Genomic DNA, 22,021 nt, shown 5'->3' with positions numbered 1-22,021 from the left:
CTTAACTGGAGCAGAGAAAAATTACAGCACTTCTGAAAAGGAATGTCTGGCAGTGGTTTGGGCTGTCGAAAAGTGGAGACACTACCTGGAGGGAAGACCCTTCAACGTCTTCACTGACCACGCAGCACTGGCATGGGCGTTCAACTGCCCTAAAACCTCCTCACGCCTAACCCGCTGGACACTTCGCCTGCAACAGTTCCACTTTCAGGTCCATCACCGGAAAGGTTGCCTCAACATGGGACCTGATGCGTTGTCCCGGGTCGAGGAGATGCCTGCTGTAGATGCTGCCCCTTGTCTATCCATATCGTCACACCATGCATCTACATTACCTCACTCTCTGGAAGAAATTACTAAAGCTCAAAGTTTGGATATTACCATCACTCAACTGCAGTCTAGCCTCAAACCTCGATCAGTCAAAGATCAACCCATCACCTTTGAAGACCTCCAAGGGGTGTGGTATCGCAAAGTCCCTATGAGAAATAAGGGAGAGAAGTATCAGTTGGTAGTACCACAATCATTAACCTCTGACTTCATGCATTATTATCACGATAATCCACTTGGAGGCCATCTTGGACAGTTAAAAACTCTGCTTAAAATCCTAGACGTGGCATGGTGGCCGTCCATCAGGAAGGACGTGTGCCAATACGTCAAAAGCTGTGAAATATGCCAGAAATATAAATCCAGCAATACCAAACCTTCTGGATTTATGCAGAGTACTCAGATCACCGAGCCTGGACACATGTTAGGGGTAGACCTAATGGGACCATTACCTAGCAGCAAAAAACAGAACACGTACCTCCTTGTCATTGTGGATTACTTCACTAAGTGGGTGGAAATGTTCCCACTGAGAGACAGCAAGACCCAGAAAATTGTGAAAATCCTCCGGGAGGAGATATTTACACGGTGGGGAGTACCCAAATACCTGGTGTCAGATAGGGGTCCCCAATTCACCTCCAGCATTCTGGGCGACCTGTGTAAAACATGGGGTTGTGTTCAGAAACTCACTACAAGTTATCATCCACAGTCCAATTTAACAGAAAGGTTCAACCGGACAATAAAGACTATGATTGCTTCATATGTGGATCAACAACATCAGACCTGGGACCAGTGGATGCCAGAATTCCGCTATGCGATTAACACCGCACAGCAAGAAACCACTGGAAAAACACCTTCTGAACTCATGCTCGGTAGGCAAATTCTGGGACCATTGGAACGTCTTATCCACAGACCCCCTTCTCCAGATCAAGCTGCCTATTCCCTGGTTGAAAGACAAAAAATCATGACGGATGAGGTGAAAAATAGGATGAGGATGGGCCAAGCCAAACAAGCCAGGTATTATAATTACCGTAGAAAAAATGCGCAGTTTCAAATCGGTGACCTGGTGTGGATTAAAACACATCCCCTCTCTAGTTCATCAAACAAGTTCTCTGCCAAGCTAGCGCCCAAGTGGGAGGGTCCAGCAGAAATAAAGAGTAAAACAGGGCCAATAAATTACACTGTGTGCTGGGGCAACCCACCTAGAACCGATGTATTAAATGTGGTAAACCTGAAGCGTTATTATGGTCGCTCTCCTCCGATGCCGCTGGCTGGGGGGGGGGGATTTATGTAGCGCGGCCACATAAGGGAAGAATATTTATATTGCAGTATATTAGTCAAATTAATCTAATAAGCCAGCTGCTATGTTATAATTATTCTACCTGTGTTTATTGCCCGGAAAAGTGATTGAGTTCCCGTTTACTCACGCGAGAGTTCTGTCGCACAGCTCCAGGGAATCCCCGTGACGTCATTCGAATCAGCTGTTTTCACTGGACTTCCGTTTTAAAAGAGCGGAAAAAACCCGGCGTACAGTAGCTACTTTTCAGTGCTCAAAGATTTGCGATCGATCGCTGGATTATATCTCATCAAGCTGTTCAAGACTGTGACTGGAAAATCTTCATTGTGGAATTATCAGAACTTTGGATTATTTGCCTCTGGGATTTCGTCACAGGACAGTGTTGCTTCTCATCGAGCTCCCGGACTTTTAGGAATTAGCCGGTGAGGCCGATTCTACTACACACACACACACTTACTGTACATGATACGGGACTAATAAGGACACTTCCTCCGCTTATATTACGAGGTATTTTTTGTTTTTCTTGATATGAGATGTGTATATATATATTTTTGGTACAGCTTGGTGTTTATTTTTTATTTTTTTGTAAATACACTTTGGGTTTAACTGAAAGGATGTTCTCCGTGAGTTCTTTTTGCTAAACATTCAGACATAACATTTAAGAAGGGTCAAGACCGTAAAGTTTTATTTGTGTATTATCACCTATAATCTAGGCTGAGCGTTACAAGCCTATGCGGGTGTATTTTGGGTAGCCTATATTCGATTAGTGTATAGCTCATTTGCATATTAAAATTCATTTCCAAAGAAACTTGTAATACAAAAATGTTTACTTTTCATGGGTACTTTCATTGTGTAAAGTTTCATTTTGATAGGAGTAAAGGAAAAAAATAGCCCCATTGGGGTGTATTGTTGCCTGGCCTTATTGGCACACATCTCGGATTGATGAGAATTGAACATTTCCTCAACTAGGATTTCTTAGGACTTTTAGTATGTTGTTCTGGACACCTCATAGAAATGATCTAAGCTGAAAAAAAAAAAAACTCTTTTACAATTAGTCTGTCGTAAAACGCTACTTTGCCTGGACTATTAATTCATTGGATGATTCCGGGGAGTTAAAGCAGAATTTGAGGTAGCATTGTTTTGACCCTAATTACAAGTTTCCACCAGCTTGTTGACCGGGTTGTCCACCCAGGTTGTGATCCTCAGACATCATAGATTTCATTTTTATATGACAACCTTTTACAGCAGCCCATGTCTGCTAAACCCCCTTTGCCCCCTGGGTAACATTTATGATGCATCTTTAAAGGCCCTTGCACACTGAGTCTGAAATTTTTGTACGTGTTTTTACGTATTCGTCATTCGATGGTTCCGAATTGTCATAACACCTATCAAAATGCTTGCTACGCATGCGAAAAACGCAGAAAATCAAACCAGATTAGATTTTTTTTATGATGGACGAAAGTTTCTGGGACAGTGTGTAAATGTGATTGACACGTGAGGTCGTATTTATTTTTTTACAGACGAGAATTTCGGACTCAGTGTGCAAGGACCTTAATGAGCAGATATAGATAGATTTACGATGACGTCACATTTCTCCCGCAACTCCTTACAGCGCCATCTTGTGTGTCAAGTGGGTCAAGCGTTTGTGTTACGGAGCATGATAATATCCTGAATCTGCATTATTCTGAACATGAAAATCATACGATTATTCTCCGTTTGGCTGGAGTTAATGTTTAGTGCTGCTCTTGTGAACATTTAGAGGTTTTGTGCTCTTGAGATGTGACACTTTATCTAATCATTTCCAAGATGGGCTAGCTAAATGCGCTAGCTCTCATCGGCTGTCAAATCGCTGTAACGTTACCCAGGCGGCTACTATCGACACAGCCCTTGAGAGGTGTTGGCTGGGCAGAAGCACACTCTGACGATTGTCCACCTTCATCACTTTCTCTGTGGCCACATCAGCTGGTCAAGCCAGAGGCAGAGGCTACACCTGGAGCACATCGCTCCGTGCCTCTGCTCTCCATCTCTCTCCTACACTAAATTAGTTCGGAGCGTTGTGTTGTTGTTGTTTTTTTACCCAGATGGTGTTGTCTTGACACTGAGTCTAAATGTACCGTATAATAAGGGCTGTGCAGATATCAGCCGCCTGGCTACAGCGATGTGAACCGTCAATGCAGGGCTCCAGACTAACTTTTCCACGAGGGAGAGAGAGCAAGACAGCGCTTAGTTTGGAGACGGTGAAGTCTTGTTTACACTTTTGCCTGGCTCCGAAGAGAGAGGGAGTGCGCGCGACCGGCTCTCTCTCTCTGCTCGTTCTTTCAGTTAAACATGCGCCCAGTTCATCTACATTACTAACCGATCAAATGAGACTTTGGCGGGCGCTAAAACAAGTTCAATGCAGGAGAATTCATGCGTGAATTTAAAGCTGCCGTCGGCAAGTCTGGCAGATTGGGTCGATTAGCCAAAATGTTGAATGTTTACAACTCTCATGCCCCTCCCCACTACCAGCGAGCACCCTCCCATCGAGGTCGTGCTCGTCAGTGCGTCACTGTGCGTGTGTACCTGATTTTCTGTGAACGCGTCCGTCTCTTCAGCATCTATCAACACCATGGACTCGGAGGTAGGCTGCCCTGGCTAATCTAGACATAGATAGCAATAACCGAGGAATTGGAAGCTTGTTAGTAGATTTTCTCTCCGCCATCACGCTTCATGCAATCTCCAGGCGAACTTCAGGCGTGGCGTGTGCATGTGATATTAACGTGCGCGAGTGAGGGGGGATCTGTGGCGTGTGCACGACCTGTGATTGACAGTCAGATCTCACACCCCCCTGCGCTGATTGGACCTGATGAAGCGGGAGCGCTGGATTTTTGCAAAACAAATAACACGCTCCAGGTGGAGTTAGAAGCTCGGGTTTTTTTCTAAAACCACCTTATTTATGTTCTTCTGTCGGATTATAGTGTCGATTACACTGAATATGATCAAAAAAATGTTGCCGACGGCAGCTTTAACTGAGTAGTACATGACCATGCACTCGCACAAATGCGACCACATAAAATTTTAACTCGCACATTCTAACAAAATAATTGTATGCTTCCAGAGACTTTCTTCCTCTTAATTCGTCAAAAGTGTACGCACTAACGGTGTGGATGAGATACTTGGCAATGTCCATTTCCTCAATATCGGGGTACGCCGCAGGATTACATAACCAGTCCTCTTTCGACATTGTGTAAGGATCCTTTCCATCGATATAACTCAATTTCTCATCATATCTTGCCTTGCAAAGATCGTCTAATGTGTCCCTGTAAATAACCTTCACCTTGTCGCCAGGTTTGGAGGAATTTGTCATCGTTATCTCAACACAAAAGAGTCAAAATACTTTATATTAACTGGCTTTATATTAATGCAGCACTGTGAATGAGCCGTGTCTCCCAGTGGCTTACTGACAGCTTTGACACACAACATGGTGGCGCGCCGCAGAGGATAATGGGTAATTCGAGAAACGGAAACCCATCTATAGAAGCAATCATTTTTTTTCTTTTTTTATTCAGTATCTTCCATACTATGCAATGAAAAATGTATTAAAAGTCAGAAAATGCCTTAACATAACTTGTCACTTTAATACAAGATTGCAAAAAATGTGAACTGTATAAAAATAACAATATCTCTCAACTATACCTGTTGTTTTACACTAACAGTTTGGTTAATTAAATAACCAGTGTTATTTAATAAAAAATAAAATAAAAAAAAGTAGTGATCGCTGAGAACTACAGGTGGTGGGCTAAACAGACGTTTTCCTGTTTGAAGATTGTTAAGGCTGCTGGGTTGGCGCATTCTTTGCTTTGAACACTGGATAATATGGGGGTTTCCATTTCCTCCACCTTCACTTTTACTGCAATAATTGTGTTAGAGAGAGAGACAGGGAAGCCATGTAAGAACTACATTTAAAAAATACAAACATTTTATATTTGAAATAAATGCTACATACTTTCGTCCTCAGGTTCAGCCTTTATTTGTAAGATGGGGGCTGTGATGGAGGATTTGCCTGCCTCTTGTTTTTGATTTGTGACGTTTGGTGCCACTTGTGGTTGATTCGTCTCTGGATTCTCATTATGCTGAGTGGGCTGGGTTTTAGATATGCATTTACTTGTGTTTTTCTTTACAAAGCTTCGTCCTACAGCAATAAATACAGAATAGTAAAAGAATGAAGGAAAGATAATAACAAAAATCACATCTATTCAAGGGGAATTTAATGAAAGTAACCATCATGTGCTTTAATTGTTAATAAATCAAAATGTAATATTTAATATTTCTTCTTTAAAGAAGAAACTAATAATAAATTGAAATAAAACATACTCCTTTTCCCCATAAAAGGTTTAGCCTTTTTGCTTGTGTTCGAGCGTTCCTGACCCTGAGGTGGTTCTACACAAAGAGCGCAATATAACATGATAACCACATTTTGGAGTGCTGCATACAGTATATGAATATTGTTAAAATTACAATAATCTACCTGGTCCAATGGGTGGCTGCAGCTGGTAGCCAGTGATTTCACACCAGCCTACAGGATAAATTTCAGGAGACTGACAGTCTACCCACTGATCAAACTCAGGCCCCCAGCCATCAAAGTGGAGAAGGAGAAGCCGGCCTACGCAGCGCCTAACAGTGGCCACACACACCAGCCGGGGCTCCATGAGGTCCACTGCCTCTAGCTTCATACCTGGGGTAAAGCCATGGCCTACATCATCCTGGGAAAGACATAAGGAAGGAGCACAAGACCAGCTTAAAACACATTAAACCCACCGATGCAGAAACACATTGTATGTGGCTCAATTGACTAAATAAAAGGATTACCGTGTTGAAAAGTCTTCGTGGAGCAGCTAGAGTTCCTGTTTCTTCTAAATATTTTGTCCATGTGAAAGTGGCATGATTATAACCTGATGAGAAAGGAGACAATATCAACAAACACTGTATGATACTGCAAATAAAGGCTCTTTAGCTTCAATATTGATGTTTGTTTCAAAAAGACCACTGGAATAACCAGTTGAGCATATTACCAGGAGGTAGAGTAAGAGATACGTCATTGCTCTCGCAATATCCAACAGGTAAAATGGCATGTGAACTGGCATGGTAGCAAAACCAGTCAGAACCGTCACCAATCTCGACACAATCAATGCCTACCATGATGTATCCATCCAGCAACACCTGAGCGATAAGATAAGCCAGATCAGTGCAATTACTTTTGACAAGGTAATGTTCAATATTCATTTAAAGTCATAAATAAATAGTGGCTGTATCATACCTTACGGACTGATGCAACACAGATGTTCCCAAGGTTCAGAGGATCAACTGCTTCAAGTTTCATGCCTTCCTCAAAAAACGTATTTCCCATGTAAACGGTCCTCAACTGTTTGCATACAGCAAGAAATTATCCATACTAGATTACATGACATAAGATATTTAAACTAACATTAACACATATACATATACATATTTATATATACATATATATTTATTTATGTTCATGGTGTACGCACTAACCTTCTTAAACTGATCTGGCACACTGTTTTGAAGGACTTTATGAAACGCTGGATGGCTACCCATGTTGACATTTTCATCTGTGTCAGAAAAATCATGCATGACATCATAAATAACCTACTGATAAAAAGGCAGAGTGAAGAATATGGAAAAAATAAAAAGCTATTTTATTCCTCTTAATTGCTATTTTATCTTATACAGTTGTTAAGTTTTGTTCCACATTTTTTCTTTTTTGGGCCTCCATACAAAAATAATATTTAGTTTTTAACTTTCTTTTTTTTTTTTTTTTAAATGGAGCCCCAACCAAAACATATGGAAGAAAAAAATATTGTGACCACGAATCAAGAATTTGATCCCAGGATTTAATAATTTGTGGCCACTTCTTTATTAAATAGTTTTAAAAAAGAATAATTTAAAAAAAGAATAATTTTAGTTTAATCGTTCCCACGACTGACAACCATTTAACTAAAACAAGGGGAAAATAATATCTGTTATGGGAACATGTTCTTTTTTTTTAACCATATCTTTATGGAACAAATATACAAGATAACCATTACTTACATATGTACTTCCATAAACTTCCTTCCCATCCTCCCCTCAGCATCCACAAATTGAATTACAAACACAAATTGAACAAATCCATGGCCACAGTGTCTCGTTTTTCCCCTCCCCACATCCTGTGCGAAGCTCTGTATTTTTCATCTCATGTAAAAGTTTTTAGACTCTTCATGTTTGTACTGATATTTTGTCTATCTTTGGGTTTCTAGGCTTGACTCAATCTATAGATGCCAGTTTCTTCTCACCTGTTTTTTTGATTGAGTGCCCCACTCTTTCAGACCACCCAACAGGGTGTACTAGAGGACTCTGCATGTGACACCAGAAATCTGAGAGCACCTCGCCCGAGGGTCCCAGTCCCCCATCCTCATACAGCAGTCTGAGTCGCCCTCCAATGACAGTATCCACCACTGCCAAACGGGTACGGCTCACCTGCGAGCGATCGACCACCTCCACACGAAACCCCTGTCTGAACGGACACCTCAAACTGTCTGCCATCTGAAACACATACAGACGGGAAAGAGAGGAAGACAGTTATGCAGAAATGAAAGAAAATCAGATGCCGTCAATGGATTACTAATTTTCTATTGCCTTTACCTTGACGTGAAAGTCAACAGGAAGTGTGTGTGCTCCAACTAGTCTCTTCATCAGGTAGGATTTCCAGTCTTTAATATGCTGGTGGAACTCTGTAGGACAAAAAAAAAAAGTGTCAAGATTTAGCATTTTTATGGTATTTAAACCTACTGACTTAGTGTAAACATTCACCTTGAGGAAGGACCAGGAGCTTGTTATTCAGTGCACACCAGCCTATAGGATGAACATCAGCTGTGCCTAAGTTACACCACAGGTCATGGCTGTCATCATCCTCAAAACCTTCATGGCGCAGAAGAGCTTTATAGCCTGAAAGAAACATCACATAACACAATATGACAAAGATTGAATAAATTTATCACACAACATCCTATTAGTCTCCATAATCAAAATTAATGTTTTATTAAAATAACATTTATTAAATTCCAAACTACTCTGTAAATGTGTAACTTTAAAACCTCTTGGTTTAAATTTACCAATAACTTTCAAAAACTTAAGTTTCCTCTGTCACCTGTCCAGAGTCATCCGTTTATGAATCACAGTACACTATATTTTTTGTTTTAAATTAGAAAGAGTATTGTATTGTTTAATGAGTATTGTTTCTTTATTGTTTTTGTATATTTATTAGTGGTTAACCAGTCTGTTTAACTCATTACATTCTATTCAGACTGCAAACACAAAACTTGGGTAAAATAAAATAACTATAAAGTATAAATATAAAATTCATCTTTTCACACCGAGAACAACTTGAGGGACTCATACGCAACTATTGACAAAAGGTGAAAAAATCCACTGATGCTCGAGAAGGAAACACGATGCAATAAGAGCTGGGGGTGAAGATTTTCTTATTGTGTTCTTTTTTTTTTTCTTTCTTCATTTAGAACAGCCCTTTAGAATCTACAGAGGCAACAGAGGATACTTACATGTTTCCCAGAAGACAAAATAAGTACAATTTATCCTGGTCTTCGAGGACTTTTTTCTTATAATTGAGCATAAGAGACTTCTTTCAAAAGTCTTATCAACCCCAAACTTTTGAAGGGTAGTGTAATTTTAAAAATAATATATTAGTATTTTGATAGAAATAATAAAATATAATATTTATTTGCTTTAGTATTCAGCAGTGGTGGAGGAAACAAGAGTTTATATACCTGTCAGCTGTACAACAGTGGCGATCCAGTACAAGGCTGTATGGGTGTTCAAAACCTCCACTTTTAACCCCACATAGATGTCGTCCCATTGAGCACAGAGTGGCGCCTGTGAAATGGGCAATAATGACCATTATAGTGCAATAGCAAAAATAATGTGAAGGAAATTTACACATCATGTAATATGTTATTACATCCAGCACATTCATTTTACAGGTACATTTCAACAGTGCCGGCCCGAGCCTTTTGGGGGCCCTAAGCAGAATTTGATTTGGGGGCCCCTCCCACCACACAGAGTCACCTGTGCTTGACGATTATTGACACAATGTCACGCTATAATGTTACATTATAAATTAATATCTTGTCTATCTGGGAATTTAGTCCTTGTTTCGTTCTTTTTATTTGTGTTTTTATCTGTTTTATTTTATTTGTATTTTTTTGTATGCCCCCTTTCTTCATTGTCCTCAATGTTGTTAGTCCATGTACTGTTACTCATCTTCCATCTTAAAGATCACAATGGAAACAAGCCTTTGGGCTTTTTTGTGTTTTTATCCTTTTGAACACTTCGTGTTGATTGTTGTTGTTCAATAAAGTTTTCAATCAATCAATCAATCAATCAATCACTACAATGAGGTTATGTATTAATAAAAAATAGATACTTAAAGTTTTTACTTTTTCTTTACTCTTTTAATAACTCTTGGAAACTTCTGAAAACAAACTGTCACAAAACATATTAAAACAATTATTTGCAAAATACTCTCCAACGTTTTGCAACACTTTGCAGTTTGAATGATGTCTTGTATGAACATGACGGAGTATGTTTTTATGTTTCCACTGTTCGATTGCGCCCGCGACTCACACACACACATACACACACACAAACACAAACACAACATATTCCAGCTTTGTAATCTTCCACTGTGATGTTTCCAAGCACATTTTTGCACGTGTGAAGAGGATTTTTTCCGTCGATATTGGATCATGAGTGAAGTACAAAGCCTATGACAAAGAATAGTTTACCATCCAAATCCATTCGCGAATGTTGAAACATTTTGATTCTAATGAGGGAGATACGTGAGCCCAACGCCGCTTACTTTCGCTTTCGCTTTAAATTATTTCGTTTTGGCTTGTTTATAGTTATTTCTATAGTTTATAGATTTTTTTATTCTTGTTCTGTTCTGAATATCATTACATTTAAAGGATAAATCATTGATCAAATCAAATTTTTGTGACATGGCTTAACATTACCGTGACTTTGCGCACAAATTGTCTATGCACGCGAGGTTATGCGCATGACTCAAACACTGGCAGACACAGCAGCAGTTGTAGGCAGGTATATTGATCATGAAATCTGAATTTTCTTGTCTTGAATTATTAATCCTTTCATTCATTTATGTCACTTGTTTAAGTTAATTCATATGTAAAAAAAATTTTTTTTAAACTCGATTGGGGGCCCCCTGGTGGCGAGGGGGCCCCAAGCAGCCGCTTAGTTCGCTTTTGCTTCGGGCCGGCCCTGCATTTCAACACGAACTTGCTGGATAGAAATCACTCACGTGTCTGAAACAGGATACAGGGGCAGCGAGGAGGCCACTTTTCTCAAGGTAACTACCCCAGTCAAATCCAGCCAAAGTAGCTTGAAAGAAGACAGGGCCATTTAAAATTTAAAACAGCCAAAATTACAATTGTTAAGCTCACTGTGTTTTCTTACCATCTTGTCCAAATGCTCTCCTCTCCTGATGCTGCTCATTGGCCTTTGACTGTGGAGCCTCAGTCTGTAATTTTAGACTCAGCTTGTGTGATGACTTCCTTATGGGTGGCCTTCCCTAAATACAAAGACACACAAAAATTCAATTACTGTTTGAATAAATATGTATTCATTTCTAAACCACAAAATCCCAATTGGAGCCGTGCAAGAATTGAGGATTTTTTGGAGTTGGATGAGTATGAACATGAGCAGGACACACTGCAGAAGCGCTTGGACCTGGAGAAGAAGGTGTGTGTAGTGCCACTGGTTCCACACATTACCATGAAATTGTGTGGGGTTTACATATACTTTCCCATGTACTTGTGTTAGTTCATTAATATAAGGGTTCCTGAATCACCTATTCCATCATTATCTGCCCGATAAGAAAGTGTCACAGGATTATTTACACCATCACTGGAATTCTGCTGATTGTGGTCTGCTCCATCAAATATTTGTTCTTCCCATCATTCTGATTGTCAATCATAAATGTCTCTTCCTGTTATTTATTCATTAATCAAAACAATGTTTTAAAAATAATATATATATCCAACGTCATAAGTTGCACTTTAGACTTATGTCGAATCCGTATATTCATTTGGCCGGATGCTAGTTATTTTACTTTATTAAGTTTCAAATATGAATATTTTTCTTACACAAACTCATCGCTTTGCTTCAGAAGGCCTTTATTAACACCGCGGAGCCGTGTGGGGTCCGTTTATGATGGATGGATGCACTTTTTTGAGCTTCAAACTGATGGTTGCAATTCACTGCCATTATAAAGCTCGGAAACGTCAGGGTGTTTATTAATAACTCCGATTGTATTCGTCTAAAAGAAAAAAGTCATATACACTACTAGGATGGCTTGAGGGTAAGTAAATCATGGGGTAATTTTCTTTTTAAAGTGAACTACTCCTTTAATGCCGTCTCTCGTGATGCTTTTGTTTTGAAGAAGCCGTGGCTTTGGAGACACTCTGAAGGGAGGGTGGGATCTTATGCTTTCAAAGTATCCTTAATTGGCCATTGCTGTCTCAGAAAAACATCAAAGACAGAATTAAGTTTTTGGCAGAATATGGGAAGTTTGACTCAGCAAAGAAGAGTGGCTCAGCAAAATTGTGTGGGGTAATCACAATGAAACAAGAGTTGCATGGCAATGCACCAGAGCAGCGTCTTTGAAGATCTGGTGAGAAATACAATAATGATGCATCTCTACCACAGTGACACATGGAGGAAGATGTGCCATGATGTGGGGAGTCTTTTTAGCTGCTGGTATTGGTGAGCTGCTTCACTGTGAAAAGTGATCCTAACTTTAGAATCTTATCTGTTTGGTAACCATGGCAATTTCAGTTAGGACCTCATTTAAGACAAAAGCTATTACAGAATGACATTTCCTAAGTGCATAATCGTATCTAAACTATGGATAGGAAAAGGGTATTACAGAAGCATCTTAACTTCACAAAAAAAATCCTAAAAACGGTCTTAACCTCAATGGTGTCCTAACTTCAAAAGTATTTGAAAGCCAACAATAAAAATCTCATAACAATAGCTCTGTCTGAGAATGGAGTCACATTTATTAATAATTCAAGATAAAGAACGGCGATCTTTGATGGTGGAAAGACTTTGTGAACACCCAAATGATGTGCTTCACTTTGATGACAAAACTGACAAGTAATTACAGGCTCCTATGAAATAAAAGGATTGGGCTTTGCCTTTTCTACCAAGCTTATCAAAACTTAATTTAACGAAAAGCACCGTGGCAAGCAGGCCGAGGGCCGTGAGAGAACGGCGTGAGGCCGGTGGTATCTCACGGAGGAGCTTCAGAAGCATAAAAGGAGGAGCGACGAGAGAGGACCAGACTATTTATGTCATGTTATTTTATGTTTTGTTTAGTTTATGTGTTTGCGGCAGTCGGCTGTGAGGGGCTGCCGCCTTTACTTTCATTTTCTGTTTATTTATTTTATGATTATTAAAGTTGTTAAATGTTCGCCGGTTCCCGCCTTCTTCCCACAACATACCTTCGTTACAACCACTTATTTTGGTTTCATCATTTTAATCTCTAGAGTATTCCCGATTTACTTCACACAGCAGCTGTTTGTGCGTCATAGGTTGCTTGGTAACAGACCTGAGAGTTGATTACCGAACTCGATGGAGGGGTTTAAGTTTTGCCAATCAGTGGGTGTGACCACACTCACTCCAGCTGACAGTGACGTCACACGCATACCCTCTATTGAGTGGAAAGACTTGTGCTGTGTCCCAATTCAGAAGCTGCATCCTTAGGTCGATTGCGTCAGCACTGCGCAAAGCTGTCCCAATTCGAAAGCTTCTTCAAATATGTCTTCCACATGCATCCGTTTCCCGTGAAATTAAGGATACGACAGATGGATCCTTCGCAGCTTTGCCTACCCCAGGATTCATTGCGAGCCAGTGGAAACAGGATTTTTTTTTTGGAGAGAGAAATTGCCAAATTACACTTTTAAACATAAATAATTGGGTTGACACTTATTCAAATATGTAATGACACAAATGTAAAAATAAAAATAAAAAACCTTTAAAGCAGTTCAAATGTTAACATATCTTACTAAGATGCGATTTATAGCTTATACACCTTATTATATACAAAAATAGACCATGGTGAAAATACTTGGTTTGTGAACCCTGTTTTGTTTTCACACAGTTTAATAACTTAAAAAAGTCCAGTACAAACAAACGTTACTGCCACTCATCAACGGCGCATTTAAAGGGATAGTTCACCCAAAAATGAAAATGCTGTCATCATTTACTCTTCCTCAAGTTGAAAAAACTTTAGGTAAAGGCTATCTACGGTGGCCGCAATGCGCTGCAACTGAAGAAAACGCATGCAAATAGAAAAAACACACGCAAATTAAGAAAACATCATCAGTTTCACAACACACATGCTCCAAATACTCACAACACAACCAAATACAGAAACGCGCTGCAAAAGTTCACAACACTACCAAATAAAGAAACGCGCTGCAAATAGCACAGACTACAATGGAAATATTTCCAGGGGACCCCAATAAGTAATGAACCCGGCTGGGACGTGCTTACAGCTCAAAGTCTACTTTATTTTATTATTATTATTTGCAAAACATACAGAGATTACATGTTTATGACATACAACTTTGTAAACAACTCTACTCACTCCGAAGTCCCCACTTCAAGGGCTCTGCCGTCTGCCCTTCGAAGGGAGTAGGGCATAGGGATGCTCGAGCAATAAGAACGTCCCAGCTGGGTTCGTCACTTATTGGGGTCCCCTGGAAACGCGTTTCTGTATTTGGTTCTGTTGTGAACTTTTGCAGCGCGTTTCTATATATGATTGTGTTGTGAGTATTTGGAGCACACATGCGTTGTGAAACTGAGGAAGATGTTTTCTTAATTTGCATGCGTTTTCTTCAGTTGCAGCGCGTTAAGCTCTCTCGGCCACCGTAGCTATTAGGGGTGGTTAATCTGTCTGATTTCCCGATTCGATTCGATTACGATTAGTGAAGTCCCGATTCGATTACAGTCGATTTTCGATTATTAACGATTCTCGATTATTGATTTTCCATTTCACAACAGTAGACGAAAATACACTACAAAGTGATTGCAGTATTAAAAAAAGTCAGCTGCTGAATTACTTAACTCTTTTATTGAGTAACAACAACTCAAAGCACTTTCTGTGTCGTGTAGTTATAACTTCAGAATTATTTGTATGTAGCTTATGTTCTGTAGAACACAGAAATGAATACATCACATTGTGTTGTGACTCATTAAGTTGAACTAAACAATAACAAATAAATGAAAGGCTTATTTCCTTTAGGAAGTAGATCAGAACCAACATACTGTAGAAATTGGACAATTTTCTTCTAGAAAGACAAGGTGTTCAGGTGGAAGACTGCAGGTTGCAGTCGAAACATGTCAAGGTAAATAAAACGTTTTTTCTCCACCTGAACACCTTGTCTTTCTAGAAGAAAATTGTCCAATTTAATCATTAAGAAGACAAAATGAAAATTTTTTAACAACTTACTGTAGCTTCAATTAGTAACATACAAAGCCACTCTTATACACAACTAAATAATAAAGAGTTATGACTTGAAATGTTTGCTGTATACTACAATCAAAAACAGCTTATACAAAAAAAGTGAATGAACATCTGCAGAGAGCACAGTCAAAATGTAACTTTTTGTGACTGAAATTGCACATATTGCAGTATAACGTACGTATAACAGATCGGTTTACACAGTGTACTGATGTGAAAACTAAACAATACAGAAAGCAGCTCTCATACAAAAATACTAAATAGGTAACTATGAAATTGCCAATTTTACATACGTTAGCTTTTAACGAAGAAGGTGCCGTTCGAATTTGGCGCTCAGCCATCATGAGTCTGTTATGTATGTGCGCGACTCTGTTATGTGCACGCCACAGACTGTCCGCGCACTGCACGTCCGCTTATAGTTCCGCCTTTTGCGTTCCGTCAATATTACGTTATTAGAAAAAAAAAATATATATATTTTTAGAAAATCGATTTTTTGACATTTGTGAATCGATTCAGAATCGTCCACGTCCGCATCGCGATGCATCGAAGAATCGATTTTTCCCCCACCCCTTGTAGCTATCCCATACTAAATTACTTCATTACTTCATAATATCCTGACCAGTGATTTTTTTTTGTTTTTTTGTTTTTTTTTGTGGTTAAAACGTTTGCCCAGTAGTGTCCATTTCAAATTCTATTAAAATACAAACTTTTGACCTGTATTCATGTCTCCCAGCTTCAGGCTTTTTCAAAGAGTACAAACGAAACAAAGAGGTATCATATACTCATGCAAACTGTTGAGGTTCAGTCGTCGCTCTGGGGTTTCTTCTCGTATTGATTTTGTAGTTAGCAAATGTAAAAATATATATATATATATTTAAATAAAACAATACTTACGTTGCACAGTTCACGTTTTCGTCGAACTGCATCTCTGACGGATCCGTGACCTTCATGTCTCCCGCCGGCGGCTGAACCACATGTTGACGATGGATCCGATGAAGGTGCTGCGTGCACCGAAGGAACCGCACCAGCTCGGAGTCTCACTTTGTTCTTGCTTCGGCATCCCATGTTGAACTTCATCATATCGCTGGGATCATAATCATCCGGTCTAAAGTGAGCTCTACACACTACCGCGTTTTGCGAAACAGATGCAGAAGTGAAGTCCCGTCTCTTCACCTGCACAAAACGCACCCAGGCACGGAAGATAGCACCGTCCTTTTTCTTGTTAGGAAACCTGTGGACTCGATGTCCTGTCAGGCTGGAGTTTGTGCAACCTCCACAAACACAATAATTTACCATTGCGATGATAAATTAAAATATACAATAACTACCGAAAACACACTGAATCACGACCGCTCCAACTTAAAACCAACCTACTCTGTCTGCATTGAGCAAACGACTCCCTCTCGTGAGGTAAAATGACGCGTGCCGAACGGTTTCTCATTGGTGAAAGGAGTTTCCTCCTGGTAACTGTGTTGACCAATCAGCGGTAACCATACATTTACGCAATTTCCGTGTACAGAGAGAGTCGCGACAAGGCGACAACTCCATTCAATCCAAGGGTTTTTTTTTTACAGCAACGGCGGCTCGTGGAGCCCATGGTGGAGCCTGTCAGTAGTTCCCGGAAGTAGATTCAGCGGAGTTACAGCAGTTTGTGATCATGCACTTTTAAAAGGGAAGACGTTTAAAGAATAAGATTGTATGTTATCAGTTCATCTGAGTCAAATTAAATTGTGTATTAAAGCATGCAAGTTGATTATTGCTCTCTAAATTAGTAGTTTTATGGGATGTTATCAGATAGATTAGACTAAGATAGGTTAGGCTATTGCATAAAGTTAGTCACACAAAACAAACCAGGAACAGCCTAATAATTGTAAAACTTTACTATTTGCTATTCATGCAAAGTGTGATAGAAGTGGTAAAATGAGAATATTCGTTTTTCATTCCTAAGGCTTAGTAAATGTCCAATAACGGGACAAAAAAAAATCTTTATTTTAGAATGCATATTTGAGTAAGCTAAACCATATGGGTGGAGGTTTTTTTTTTTAGCCATTGTGGTTCTGTTGACTATTAGCTGCCTGTCTATATAATGTTTCAGCTCAGCTGATTTTTGGATTGATGGGAGAGGGAAGTTTATAAGTGAGATAAAAAAAAAAAAAACAATGCTTAAAAGCAGCATGCCATTCAAAAAAAAAAAAAAAAAATCATACCAGGCTAAATGGGGAATCATACTACATACCAAACCTGTATTATAACTGTACTACTATAATATAATAATTTTTTCCCGTTTTTGTTTATTTTCTCTCTCTTTCAACACAAGAAGCACAAAGGGGATTCAGTGGATCCTGAAGACTCCCTGCACTGATGCTGTATACTCCCCTTCATTCTCAGCTCCTTGGATTTTGCAAGCCTTTCCTTGCTCATTATTTTGAAAAACCCTTTAATAAACATTAAACTTCCCAGTGTTGGTCTTTGTGAAAAAATGCAGATACACCTAAGTATGATTAGCGCTCAATTTATCATAAAATCTTTAGTTCTATTTAGATTGCTCCTGCTGACTTGAGCATATTTCCTCATCTCCGTCAGTGGGTAAACTTAACTATATACATTCATACTGCTTTCTCTGAGTGACTGGATCATCCTCATGTAGCACTGCAAAATAGTGGACACTACAAGAACAACATAGAGGAAAGGACATACAAAATGCTTGACATGTAGTTTGTTAGACATTTATAAATCTGTTGCGCAAAATTCTACATAAATAGGTCATTGACAAATAATACTTCAAAAAAGGTGTTTTAAAAAAAATCATTTCAAAACTGATGTAATGCATATTTTTGAGTCATGAACAATGTATTAAAATAAGTTTCAGTTGTTAACATTTCAAAGTGTTTACATTTTTTTTTTTATTTTTTTTTTTTACTGTTTTTATGTCAGGTAGTACAACCAAATAGTTGAATACTGTAGTTGTACCACCTGACATGGAAGGTGTACCAACTTGTACAATACTTAAGGGGGCAAATAATTCTGACCAGCACTGTATAAGCCCTTGACAACTGAAATTGAATTGACAACTGAAATTGAAAACTGAATAAATGTTTTAGTGGATAAAGCTGTGTGTGTTTGCTAAATTGGTTAATGTCACTTAAGAATTTATTAAACAGTTCATAATCATCTAATTTTAAAATTGTATAATTCCGTGTTTTATGAACAATATATATTTGTCTCTATCAGGCAAAACATTGTTTTTAGGGTAACACTTTAAAATAAGGTTTCATTTGTTAACATTAGTTAATGTAATAACTAACATGACCTAGCTATGAGCAATACATTTGTTACAGTATTTATTTACTTTGTTAGTATGAGTTCATAAAAATACAGCTGTTCGTTGTTTGTTCATGTTAGCTCACAGTACATTGATTTTGATTTTAATAATTCATATAAATTAACGTTAACAAAGATTAATGAATGCTGTCAAAGTAGGCTACAGTCATTATTAGTTCATGTTAACTAATGAAACCTTGTTGTTAAAGGGATACTTCACCTCTGGAAAGATGAATGTGTATTTAAAATGCGTCATTCATGTAGAAGAAATGTGAAATTATTTTTGAATTTGGAGCTTTCTAGACTGAGAAAAGCCAGAAAATGTATTTTTGGCTTATGCGGATGAAAGACAACTCCCAGAATACACTTGCTTCGCTGCCCTAGGAGGCCACTCCCAAGCCACGCCTACCGGTAAGAGAGCGCAGTAAACAACAAGGCTAGGCTACAAGTGAGTCTGCTCTGCCCGAGATTTCGAGATCGCCCAAAATGTCCGGGATTCGGCTTTTGCGTTCTTCGGTCATCATTCATTCCTCATGTTTACTGTGGCGAGCAGGACGAGGCTGAGGGGCGCGGGAGAACGGCTCGAGGCCGGTTGCGTGATTACTGATGAGCGACACCTGTGAGACGCACTGGTCTCCTATCTCTCACGGAGGAGTGGGAATTTTCTTAGCAATGTTAAAACGCACATCAACCGATCACTTGTTCAGCGTTCATGTAAACACTACATTCAGATTCACCAATCGGAATGAATTCAGTTAGATTGAAACAAAAGGTGTGCATGTAAACAATGAATGGCGACTGCAGAAACCAAAAGCCGAATCCCGGACATTTTGGACGATCTCGACGGCCGGACATTTCCGGAAAAAAGAGGATGGTAACCCCTACTACTCAGCTTTCTCCTACTACTCAGCTTTCTCCACAGAACAAGAGCCTGCTAGCTTAGCTTCCAAAGAAATACGGCTGGCACTGTGTACATTCTGTGAGTGAAATCCCACCCTCTATGGGCGGGTTGAAGACATGCGGAACTAGATCCTACTACTGGCTGTAGTCACTAGCCTCTGGCCAAAAAATCCTCCGATGACGCAAAATGATGATTTTGACGTCATCGGATGATTTTTTTCAGACAAAAAATACATAAATCTCTCTTCTCAGGGGCATATGAGGGTGGAAAGCACGGTAATTCGAAAATACTACAGGTTTTCTACTAATACAAAGCTTAAAGTCCGCGTGAACCGGAAGTTGCAAACGACTTTTCTTCAGTGCTGTGACGTATTTCCCAGTAAAACGGAATATTGAACAGAGGGCAGGGTTTTACTCTAGCGCTCCTCCTCTCCATCTCTCGCTCATTACAGACTAATGATTTGAAGGGAGTGGTTAAGCGTTTCCCAACCCAAGTCCTCAAACCTACGTCATCAGAGAAGGGACGCCATTCCAGACCGGAAGTAACTTTTCAGACTTTGATTAAAGATTATGACGGCAAAAATGTTTTTCTGTGTTTTAACTTGCACGGATTAATTGTTCACCACAAGACTAGTAATATGCGCTAACAAAGTAAATAGGGTCAATTTTGATTTCAGTTGGACTTTAATGCTTAATCCTGAAGTATCCCTTTTAGTGTTACTGTTTGTTTGTTTTTTAATTGCTGATAACGTATTTTTTCCTGTGTAAAAGATACGATGGGTAATAGACAATAAAAACAAGTAATTTCCAACTTATGACTAGTGTGACAAACTGTTAAGAGACATTTGTATTTTGTATCCTTAAAATAATAATTGTAATAATTTGTTTGTTTGTCTTATGTAACTATAAGACCTAGGCTGAATGCAAAATCGCCCCCTATACACTCAAATAGGGCATTATTTGAGGGGACAGCCATTTGTAGTTGTGTCCGAAACCATAGTGGATGTTATTGAGTGCACTCATTCTATCCCACATTGCACCGCAATAACGAGTGTACAGCCGATAGAACGCTCTACGGCTGACTGAATTCGCTCACTCATTTTCATTCACTCTTTCAAGTGAACTGTATTAGTGGACTAACGTAGGGAATAGTGAATGAGGCTTTAGGGGGCGATTTCGGATTCAGCCCCTAACTTGCGGTGATGACGTCAGTAATCCGCACCTAGGTACTTTCGAAAGTAAAAAAAAAATTTAAAAAAATAAAAATTATTCTTAATATCATTAACACTGTTTTTATGTTAAAAGAATGGGATTTAAGTCTGTCAAGTCAAGGATTTGATTTTATAGGATTATGTTGGATTTATTGCTAACTTTTAATCTGTAGGCCAATAGTTTGGCTCGCCTCTTTGGGGAACAGGCAGCTCTCGCGACCAATGAGAAACCGATCGGCACGCCCCCTACCGTTCGGCATTTTCTCATAAATGACAGACATTTTAATTGCATTTTGTGTCTGTTAAGAGGCACAAAGACACTCTTTATGTATATGCCCCCATAACTACCGTTTTAGCTGAGTGGGAGCTCTGGGCATTAGATGTAGCAGCTCCGTGTTCGTTTTTTTTTTTTCTATAGACAGTACTCACAAAGGTATAACGATCAAGATTAAGTTAAAAAATTGCCTGGAGTTCTCCTTTATGTCTCTCAATCTATGCCTGCCTACCTACCCATATCAATATCAAATTTATTTCTAGAACACAGTTCCAGTAGTGGGATTGAATGGGAGGTTGAATAAGTGCACTCAATAACGTCCACAATGGTTTCGGACACCCAAATGGCTGTTCACTCAAATAGTGCCCTATTTAAATTTTTTTTTGGCTTTTAGTATGAATATGTTAGCCTTACTGTTATCTATAAGACTGAAGCTTTCATTTGTTCCTGCCTCGATAAAACTGAATTTGACCAAGAACAACACACCTACTGTATAGCACATTACCACTTTACTGTGTTAAGCACTTTACATATCTTGTATTTTATGTTTATACACTGTTGTGTTTTAATGTATGTTTTTTATGTTTTAACTGTGTTGTTTGCTTAGTTGTTTGTTATTGTATGGTCAGAGTAATACTGTAGCACTTTGCCCAAGATAAATTTCCCTTTCGGGGACAAATAAAGTTGATCCTATCCTATAAGCTAGTGTGCTCCAAAACAAAGACAAAATTCGCATTTAGAAGACCAAACCCAACGTTGAAAATGAAAATCAGGTTGATGTCAGAATCCAAGTCAGATTGATGTTAATTTCCAACGTTGGACAGACGTTGTATTGTGGTTGAAAATGAAAATCGAGTTGATGTCAGAAACCAACTTCAGTCGGGTTCTGACGTCAATCCGACTTTTATTTGCGACCAAAATCCAACGTCTGTCTGATGTCGGATGTTGACGTCAATCTGACGTCGGGTTATGACGTCAACCTGATTTTCATTTCCAACCAAAATCCAACGTCTGTCCGATGTCAGATGTTGACGTCAATATGACGTCGGGTTATGACGTCAACCTGACATTCATTTCCAACCAAAATGCAACCCCTGCAA

The 22,021-nt window shown here is 39.1% G+C and overlaps 1 protein-coding gene and 1 long non-coding RNA gene across 2 annotated transcripts; both read right to left on the bottom strand.

Moving 5' to 3' along the window:
* Positions 1 to 5,157: 5,157 nt before the first annotated feature.
* LOC309482703 (lethal(3)malignant brain tumor-like protein 2) lies at positions 5,158 to 16,756 on the bottom strand. Its single transcript, XM_082148222.1, has 15 exons — positions 16,110 to 16,756; positions 11,144 to 11,258; positions 10,989 to 11,068; positions 9,439 to 9,544; positions 8,465 to 8,599; positions 8,297 to 8,385; positions 7,948 to 8,197; positions 7,148 to 7,224; positions 6,909 to 7,013; positions 6,664 to 6,811; positions 6,461 to 6,543; positions 6,120 to 6,354; positions 5,966 to 6,031; positions 5,598 to 5,783; positions 5,158 to 5,501 (listed from the first exon to the last, which is right to left on the bottom strand). Exons 1-15 carry the CDS (start codon positions 16,509 to 16,511, stop codon positions 5,377 to 5,379), a joined length of 2,202 nt encoding a protein of 733 aa, XP_082004348.1. The 5' UTR covers positions 16,512 to 16,756; the 3' UTR covers positions 5,158 to 5,376.
* On the bottom strand, positions 14,807 to 15,774 carry LOC309482656. Its single transcript, XR_014200348.1, has 2 exons — positions 15,197 to 15,774; positions 14,807 to 15,071 (listed from the first exon to the last, which is right to left on the bottom strand). It is a non-coding gene; the product is annotated as an uncharacterized lncRNA (long non-coding RNA).
* Positions 16,757 to 22,021: the final 5,265 nt, after the last annotated feature.

The sequence above is a fragment of the Leuciscus leuciscus genome, assembly GCF_965113295.1.
Source record: "Leuciscus leuciscus genome assembly, chromosome: 19".
Taxonomy (NCBI): domain Eukaryota; kingdom Metazoa; phylum Chordata; class Actinopteri; order Cypriniformes; family Leuciscidae; genus Leuciscus; species Leuciscus leuciscus.
This window is presented reverse-complemented; position numbering and strand designations above follow the sequence as displayed.